We start from the raw sequence: 9,307 nt of genomic DNA, 5'->3' as shown, positions 1-9,307 counted from the left end.
TTACTGCACAGAAGAGGGAGGAAACGTAAAATAGTGTTAAAATGTGAAAACAAATACAGTAAAACAAAACCACAGAAGGAAAGATGTCCCAACTCACATGGAAGCCAAACAGTGACCAATACTAAGAAATATGAAAATCAAGGTGGTAAAGTAGTACTGCCTATTCACAACATGGGAATCTTAAAAAAAAAAAAAAAAAAAAAAAAAAGTGGCATAGGGTCCAGATCATGGTGCTGCTGGGAAGATCCTAAATTTAAAAAAATGTACAACTGTACATATCTAAAACAGGAGGAAGACCCCGAATAGCAAATGCAGAACTGAGCAGATGGTATCTTTATATTTTATTTATTAGTTATATTCGGTAGCCTAACAATTTTTCTTTAACTCACTAACAATTATGGCTGCATTAAGTGAAAGCTATATTTCACACTACCACAGAGGTAATTAGCAGGCTATTTAGACAGTGCAGAGTAACAACAAAGTATCTTTATAACACGATTTAAACCATATATAGATATGTTTTTTATACATATATGCTGGAAGTAATGGGAAGAATATAGTTTTTATAGTTGCAAAGCTGACTTAAAGGTTGTATTTAAGCTTAAGCATGATGGAAGGCTATCAAAGATGGCCAGACACTGTTACTTCCCATTTGGTCCAATGTGGATCTGAGCACTCAGCACTTTCATGGGGTTAAAAATACAGCAGCATCCATGTACCCCCTCATACATTATCCATGCTAATTTCATATTTAAAACCCAAACCACTAATGCCATTTCTGCCCTGAAAAGGAAAAGAAGCAAAAGATCATAGCCTGATCACAGCTGACACTATAACAGCTGCATAAAAATTTTCCAGCAGATGGGTTACATGATGCTGTCCATGATGACAGACATAATACCACAAAGCTAAAGTAAGTATTTGATCGAATAAAAGCTAATAGTGGATCTATCGGTTTTGGTGGTCAGACTGAAGACTTGTGGGAAAAAGTGCAGATCAGATCCACTGGTAAAATAAGATGCACAATTTAATACTCGACAAGTGCAACAAGTACTGATGCTGTACTCACAAGACCCAAATTCTGTAAAGGTTACTCACAGAGGGAAACATTAGTCAAGGAAGCAAATGATGTGTAAAAAAAACATGTATTGTTTGATGAAAAAAGATTACTTTTCTTAGCTGACTGCAAAATACAAGTGATTTAAGTACAGCGGCTGAACAAATTTCTTTCTTCTTAGTGCTTGAATAGCAAATTAACAGCTACATGTTCAGTTATTACACCTAAGAGCTGGTGGTTGATAAATTTCTTTATTCAATTCCTCTTGCTTTCAATTCTGATCGAACCCGCTTCAAATAATCAGGATCAGGGTAACCAAAACTAGGAGAAGAGGAAAAGAATTTGGGGTTACTTCTGCAATGAACCACTCGACAGTTCTACAGAACCTTCTCATCAAAATCCCTTAAAACACTTTACAAATTGCATGCACTTCCTTCTCTATAGAGGAAACAGACCCTATTTTGCAGGTCAGAGAGGCAGTACAGACAGGGTAAATCTGAAAACTTAAGAAAAGGAGCTGCTGAATTTGGTTGTCCAAACTGACATTAAGAACTTGATTTACAAAGCTGCCTGCTGTGTCACTTGAAAATGATAGGGCGCTTGGGTATGCATCTTTCTGAAAATCAGATCCAAAGCATATCCAAGTAAGCATTCAACACACAAATACAATGGCACCTCCGGATTCTAAGTAGCACATCACCAAAAGTGCATATGAAGCAAGCGATAACTAGGGAGAGCATTTCGGCAGAGGCGGGGATAAAGTAAAACTCATACTTTTTGCTCTTTTCTGATCCTAGCCCAGGAAGGAGGATCTAGATACAAATCTTTAGAGCTTGCAGGAAGACACCTGCCCCTGAAAGGCTGCAACAAGCTTGGAAGGACTGTTTCAAGCATCCCTTTTGTCTCTGTAAGATTTTTTCCAGGAGCCAAACAGTTTACTGATATAATCTGTAGTTAATCATATCTTTAAGAACGGTCAGTTGTATGTGCATTAAGGGGTGGAATGTAGTGATCCTGACCAGAAGACCATTATACATTGAGAAGTTAGTGATCCACATAACAGTTAGCTGGGGCAGGCTCAGGCCTGTGCTGTGCTGTGCTGTGCCGTGCTGCACGCGCGGCATGGCCTTCAGGCCTGTGTTGTGCTGTGCTCATCCCGTGGCTGCATGACAGACTTAGCCAGTTCACTCCAAGAGAGGTGCTGCAGGCAGCTCCCACTCAGTAACGGTGATTATGCCACCTGCGTGTCCTTGCCTTTATCTAGAAGTGCAGCAAGTCCTCAAGAAATGCTGAATAGAGTTGTCTGCCCCTAAGAAAATCCTGTAATAGCTCGAATGACCAAAATGGGGTAACCCTTTCTATGGACGGGTTTGGTACAGCATCCTGTGCTCTGGTCGGAGGCCTACTGAATGCTGTGCAACCCGGGGTTCCTAGCATCTAAAAGAACATAACCATATGTATACTACAATCTCTTCCTTCTTGCTGTTAGCTCTAATAAGCAGAATTTCAAATCATATTTTACAGAGCCTGAGTGCTATCTTTACTGGGATAATGGACCAGGACCTCTTGGTGCAAAATAGCAGGTAACACAAGACTCCGCGATCAGGAGTCCAACCTTAGCTGCTATCAAGAGCTTGCTGTCCTGTCCTGTACTAGAAGTAGCTTCTAATCAGAGCAGTTATTAACTGAGTAGGTGCTTTACACAACTCACTGGTGAATGAGTGGCCGGAGGGGCAACAGAAGAATAAACTCATGCTTGTTCCATATGTCCAAATTGGTGAAGGTGATTCAAGTGTGGATCCATAGAGCATTCCACAATTGCTTTGTTAGTGACAAAATCTGAAAGCTCTTATGTGGAAAATATTCAGGGTAGCCTTCCTGACACATCTGAGTAGCAATACAATTAGATAAAGAGAAGACTACTTACTTCGTAGGTCCTCCAGCTGTAGAAGTTTTGTGGTGAATATCATTCCATGTGATAACACCTTTTGCACCAGTAGTACATGACTGCCCCACTGTAAAAATCAATTTTTGGTTAAAGGCTCTTCTGAGGAGCTGCAGAATTTCTCGCCCTTCCTTATTGTCAGGTAAATATGCTCTTCGAGAAGTTGCACAATAAGGTTTCCCTGGGTTTGGATGGTTGCTCTGTTTTGTAGAAAAACAAAACAAAACCACATTGTATATCATAAATGCTTTGAAAGCATGAAAATTACACATCCCAGCTTTCGCAATATTTTTTACCCTGTCTTTGATTCAGAAGGACATAGCATGACTGACGACTGATTTTGAGGTGTTTTTTCTCTCAATAGACAATTTTTTTCATATAAGTTTCATTCACATTTTCTTGTCATCACTCATGCATCCATTGTTATTTTTAAATTTGTTTTTTCCTCTTTGCTCTCCAAAATGCACGTCACCCCACCCTTGACTTTTTAATTTATCCCATTTTCAGTCCTAGTGTCATGACTTTAAGCACATAGCATAAGCTGATTTCTCTCCTGGAAAGCTTATAAGACAGTTCACTATTCATTTTTGTCCATTGGCATCAGCAGCTAGGAGAATGTCTCAGAGAATCCTCATCATACTCACAAGATTTTGTTTATATGATATCACTCCATAGATTTCAGTTCAGTTACTCCCAGTGTACAAATTTGAGACAGGTAGCTCTGTCCTGGTGCATATAAAATGGAGGGCTACCATTTGACTGTTTAATTCCTACCATATTACTTTATCGCACCCAAAACCACTGAATTAAATACTTGCAGATTTGTACAGAAGAAAGAAATGTCTCTCCTGGACATGCATTAAAATGATGGAAAAATAGTTAATTTTATACTCAGTATTGGTTTTGTTGTGGGAAAAATATCTTTTATGAATCTGTAAATATACTTACGGTTTGAATACCACCGTACATACTATAGGTAATCTCAATAGTACCACACTTGGGATAACCAGGAAGAGATGAAGACACTGTTCTAGTTGACATTGTTCCCTCTGGTTGGTCTCCTTTCATGAGTCCATAGACAGTATTACAAACAGGACAAGTTTGCTTATAAGTCATGGCCTGGTCGATGCAACTTTTGCAAAACGCATGATTACACTTTCTCAGTATTTCTTTATTATTAATTCTCTCCATGCAAATCGGACACACATCTTTCTCTTCTTCTTCTGTCTTTGCCTTAGACTGTTTTTTAGAAGAAAGATCATTCTTTTGCCTGCTGTTGTCTTTCTTCACAGACGGTCCTGTAGCTTCTTGATAGCTGAGATCAGAGGACAGTGGTGTCCAATTTTTAGTTTGTGTTGAGTCTTCAGTGATAAGGTTCATAATGTGCTTTTCAGCGGCATAAAGATATTTTGGTAAACCACTTAAGATGAATTTGTCTTCCTTCTTCGTGAGTTTTACATGCAGATCTTCTAATAGTTTTCCATCGAGTAGCATATTTAATCTTTCCTTCTGATCCTCTGAAAGCTGCAAGCTGATGAGTTTTTCTCTTAGCATTGCAAAGGCACTCTGAAATGCATTGATGAAACTTTCCGTAGCATGTGAAGAAATATCAGAAGTTTTGATCCTAGGCCTAAATATTATAAGCACCTTCTGGCCATGTGAACTGTCTTTCTTTTCTATTACCGTATCAAATTTGTCTTTAATGTCTTCAATTTCTTTGCTTAAAATTGTTTCCAGCAATTTATATACAGAAGCATCAACTTCAATTCCATTCCTGTATTTGTACCATTCAGATGATATTTTCATATTCTTTTCAGCTTGACTGTTCTCACCTTCCTCTGCTAGAAATTTTTTGGCAGCTAAAATCTCACTGGCTGGACCACGGAGTAGCAACTGATTCCCTTCCTCTTTGGCAAGAAGATTATTATACCTAGCATTTAATTTCATTATTGTCTCATTTAATGTGTAACTGTTTGTTACGGGAATTTTTTCCTGTTTCAGATCTTCTACACTTTTCTGAAAAGTTCTGATAAAAAAATCATTAGCTCTTTGTATTGATGGAGGACTTTTATCAGAAGTGAAGCATACTGATGTGGTTCCATTGTTATGATCTTTACTTCTTATACACACTCCAAAACTTTCATGTAGTACTTTGATTTGTTCTTTGCAGGCATGACTGAAATATTCATAGAGAGCTGATGGAACTGTAAGTTCATGCATTTCTTCACTATTCAGACCATTTTCATCTTTCAAACCATTCTTACTTTCAGAATGTGAAAAATCATGGTTTGGGTCATTGCCTGCAAGGATATCCTTAAAGTAGTGATAAGCTTTTTCAATATCTGTAAAATCTCCTGTCAGTTTCTCAGAGCCATCAACATCAGGATTTCCTTCTCTTTTTAAATTTGGACATATAATGGCAATTTTTTCTCTTTGCTGTTCAGTGAACATACTGGTATTCAAAGTTGCAGATACTGTAAGAAAGATCTAAAAAGAAGACAAGAAGATATCAATATTTGTTTTTCCTGAGGTTCTCTGCTTGCTGCTTCTATGTTTTGAGTATTTGTACATCTCAGTAGGGCCAGATTACTATAGACACATTTGCACACAGTGTTTCTTTTATGTCGTGTATACTGACATTCCACACATGTAAGTAAAGCAATCTGCTTCTAAGTCAGCAGCAAAAACGAAATTGTTAATGTCATCAGCATTGCAGGAACAAAGACAGGAACTTTGCTATTAGTTTGAGACTGTGACTACTAACCTCTGCTCCTGACCTCTGGTAACATGGTTAGCATAACTAACGCCACTTTATAAGGCAAATGGCCATTCTCTGTGACTGAGCTGCTCACATATGAGTCCCTTTTCCCCTCATTATCAGGCCCTGAAGGTCCTGTGCACCAAGTAGATGAAGCAAACAGATTTCTTCTTCCCCTCCCTATCATCCTCAAGGTTCCTGGGCACCAGGCCAACTATTCCCCTCCTTACTGGCCTTGAAGGTCCCAGGCACTCTGCCAATCAGGTAGTGATGACCCCATCACAGACAGGGAAGCTTAACAGCATGCAGAGTGCTGTCTACAAAATCAAGCAGTTACAAGTCCTAAGTGGGAACCTGGACCGCATCTGCTGCTGGACAGTGAGACCCGTGATCCCCCGGTGGCCAGGGACACCTCCACCGTCCTCTGAGGACTGAGTGAATGACTCATATTCTTTTTTGTGTTTTTCAAGTTTAGATTATGATTGTTATATTGATACAGCAATCCAAGTCTTAAGATTTGACGTGATGTGCAGAGGGTCCAGGTGATTAGAAACCATAAGCTAAGCTGTGCTATAAAATTCAGTGCTATGCAGTCCTGGTTTCGGCTGGGACAGAGTTAATTTTCTTTCTAGTAGCTGGTATAGTGCTATGTTTCAGGTTCAGTAGGAAAAGAATGCAGATAACACACTGATGTTTTCAGTTGTCACTAAGTAGTGTTTAGACTAAGTCAAGGATTTTTTAGCCTCTCATGCCCAGCCAGCAAGAAGGCTGGAGGGGCACAAGTAGTTAGGAGGGGACACAGCCAGGGCAGCTGACCCAAACTGGCCAAAGGGGTATTCCAGACCATGCGACATCATGCCCAGTATATAAACTGGGGGGAGTGGGGCTGGGAGGGACTGCCACTCGGGAACTAATTGTGCATCACGTGGTGACTGGTGAGCAATTGCATTGTGCATCACTTGTTTTGTATATTCCAATCCTTTTATTATTATTGTCAATTTAGTATTGTTATTATTATCATTATTAGTTTCTTCCTTTCTGTTCTATTAAACTGTTCTTATCTCAACCCATGAGTTTTACCTTTTTTTTCCCCGATTCTCTCCCCTATCCCACTGGGTAGGGGGGGATTGAGTGAGTGGTTGTGTGGTGCTTAGTTACCATCTGGGGTTAAACCACGACAAACGCTACTTATAAAATTGTACTACGCTGGTTCTGCTTGTAGAAATCCTGTGCTGTTCTGATCATTAATTCTATGTTATGCTAATCATAAAATCCTGTTTAAAAAAATAAAGCCTTAATGGTAACTACAACTTAGTGCCATCATCATTCTGCCAAGGATCCCCAAAAGAACCTGTCCATCCCCTTACTGTCGGGTCACTGAGACACAACATGTTTTAACAGCACGTATAAATGATATTACATTGCTCTTTAATTAGACTTTCTAGTTTTCTCTTACTATCTTCCTTTAAAAAAATTCCAAAAGTCATGCTTTAGCAACTCAGGGTTATGGTAGAAAAGAGGATTCTGAAAAATGGTAACAAATACGTTCACATCTCTACTTTGCAGAGACAGAAGGATAAGGAAATTTGCAGTATAGTGCTACAGATGGCAGATAACCACTACGTTAGCACATGCTATACCTCAAAAGCTACATCTATGCTACTATACAAAACAGAGTAAACCCTCTGGGCCAGATACCAGTGTCTCAGTAGAGCCACATCCACATCATGTAACACATAGCCTGGCCCTTCCCCATGTCCCTAACACACAGCTGATCTTTTCTTTTCTGCATATCTTTTAGTTCAAAGTGTCTGAAATAATGTTTGCTGTGCTACATCCCATCAGAGCAGATTTTTTTTAACACTGAGGTAAGGGATGGAAGTAGTCAGGGCTGTTTGAAGGTGCAAAACATGCTGAAATAGTGTTAGAGGTTTGCGTAGCAGGAAGGGATGCAAATCTCATACAGTTCTTCCACCTTTTGGGAGCAGTCCTTGGTGCATACTATCCCCCGAAACCTGCCAGGGTGCCTCTTTGGGGAGCAGTGGGTGGCATGTGCCAAAGCCACGCTGGAGAACGTGCTGCCTGTTAACGTATGCGGATGACCTGTGTGGTCCAGCGCTCAAAAGTCGCTCCTTGCCCCCATTTTTTTGACTAAGACAATGTAACTGACATTTGCTTGGCATGAAATATTGGAGCGCAACACAAAGCAATGCAAAAACCTCGTGGAACGACAAGCGAGGCAGGTTGTGCAGTAACTGCTTGTTACTTCTCTTCCTGATGTACCTTTTGGGTAAGGACTTCTCTTGCGGTGCCTCCATGGACTTTGGCCGCCTGCTGCTCCTGCTGAGGTGGGGAAGAGCTGGAAGGGACGGGGTAGCTGGAGGAGGCCTGCTCTGTGAACTGGCTCTTGCTCAGGTCCCCTTCTCCCGGCTGGATGACTATCTTCAGGCGTCTGGCACCGATTTCCAAGACGTGATCCGTGCGGGATTCCACGCTCTTCTTATCTGCGGTAACGTGGGGACAGGCAGGTAAGTCTGATAAGATTACCTGAAAACTTGATGGCTACAAGCGGCCACAGAGACCACCTGCCCATTGCCCGCCCGCCCACTGCGTAGGGAAGCAAGATGGTGCCCCGGGCGGCCATTTGCCGCCCCCTCACAGAGCTGCGGGACCTGCGTGCGAACAGCCCCCCCCCCCCACCCCGGGCACCTGGGGCTCAACCGCCCCGGGCACCCGGGGCTCAACCCCCCCCCTCATCCCCTCAGAGCCGGCGGCGGGGGCACGCCGAGCCGCGGGCCCCGCCGCCCGCAGAGCCGCACCGCCCGCCCGCCCCAGCCCCTTCTCCCCTCAGCCCGTACCTCGCTCCTGCTGGAACTGCACCCAGTAGGTGCCGGGCTCGGGGCCCGGCCGCACCTCGCACTCGCCGCCCCCCGACCGCTTCCCTGACTGGAAGTAGCTCTGGAGCTTCAGCATCGGCTTCTCGCCGGCGTCGGGCGCGGGGCAGAGCCGCACCAGCACCGGCGCCGCCGCCATGATGCCTGCCCCCGCCCGCTTTCGCTTTCGTTTCCCGCTCCGCCGCTCGGGGCCGCGGTTCCCCGCCCCGGGCCCTGCTCCAGCTCCCGGCGCTGAAGGGGAGACGGCCGCGCCGCACTCCTCCGGTTAATGGGGATCTTCCAGGTAAGAGAAGCGGGGCGGAGGCGAGAGCCCGAGGGGCCGGGGCTGGCCCTCCGCTGGGCAGCAGCTCCCTCAGGGGCCCGGGGAAGCTGCGGCTGCAAGTGCCCCAGCGCGACGGGCCGGGCTCTGCGGGGCTTCGCGGCGGTCCGGTGGCTGCAATTTCAGCTCCGAGTAGCGTTTTAAATACCCGGAAACTTCCTACAAATTTGGGGGAAGGCCCCGCTGCCGCCTGTTTCGCTTGCAACAGAACCGCTCCTGTAGGAACGCAGCCCGTCAGGCAGTAACGCGCGTGTATTTTCTCTTTCCCGTTTTTTACAACAGAGTTACAGTCCAGGGACCTCGGAAGAGAAGAGCGGTTTAGGTAAGCCTCCCA

General features: G+C 43.5%; 2 protein-coding genes across 2 annotated transcripts in view; one reads left to right on the top strand and one right to left on the bottom strand.

The window, feature by feature from the left end:
• Positions 1-328: 328 nt before the first annotated feature.
• DTX3L (deltex E3 ubiquitin ligase 3L) lies at positions 329-8,911 on the bottom strand. The gene is made up of 5 exons (XM_069780896.1): positions 8,619-8,911; positions 8,044-8,264; positions 3,951-5,489; positions 2,985-3,202; positions 329-1,378 (listed from the first exon to the last, which is right to left on the bottom strand). The coding sequence occupies exons 1-5, from the start codon at positions 8,791-8,793 to the stop codon at positions 1,309-1,311; spliced, it is 2,223 nt and encodes a 740-aa protein (XP_069636997.1). The 5' UTR covers positions 8,794-8,911; the 3' UTR covers positions 329-1,308.
• Positions 8,830-9,307, top strand: part of PARP9 (poly(ADP-ribose) polymerase family member 9) — an 11,489-nt gene continuing 11,011 nt past the window's right edge. The window contains exons 1-2 of the mRNA XM_069780895.1: positions 8,830-8,937; positions 9,256-9,295. Of these exons, the coding sequence (XP_069636996.1) occupies positions 8,923-8,937; positions 9,256-9,295 (55 nt within the window). The 5' untranslated portion in view covers positions 8,830-8,922. The remainder of the gene's footprint in view (positions 8,938-9,255; positions 9,296-9,307) is intronic.

This window comes from Haliaeetus albicilla, chromosome 4 (genome assembly GCF_947461875.1).
Source record: "Haliaeetus albicilla chromosome 4, bHalAlb1.1, whole genome shotgun sequence".
Lineage (NCBI taxonomy): Eukaryota > Metazoa > Chordata > Aves > Accipitriformes > Accipitridae > Haliaeetus > Haliaeetus albicilla.
Note: the sequence above shows the minus strand (reverse complement) of the source record. Positions and strands in the feature narration are given on the sequence as shown.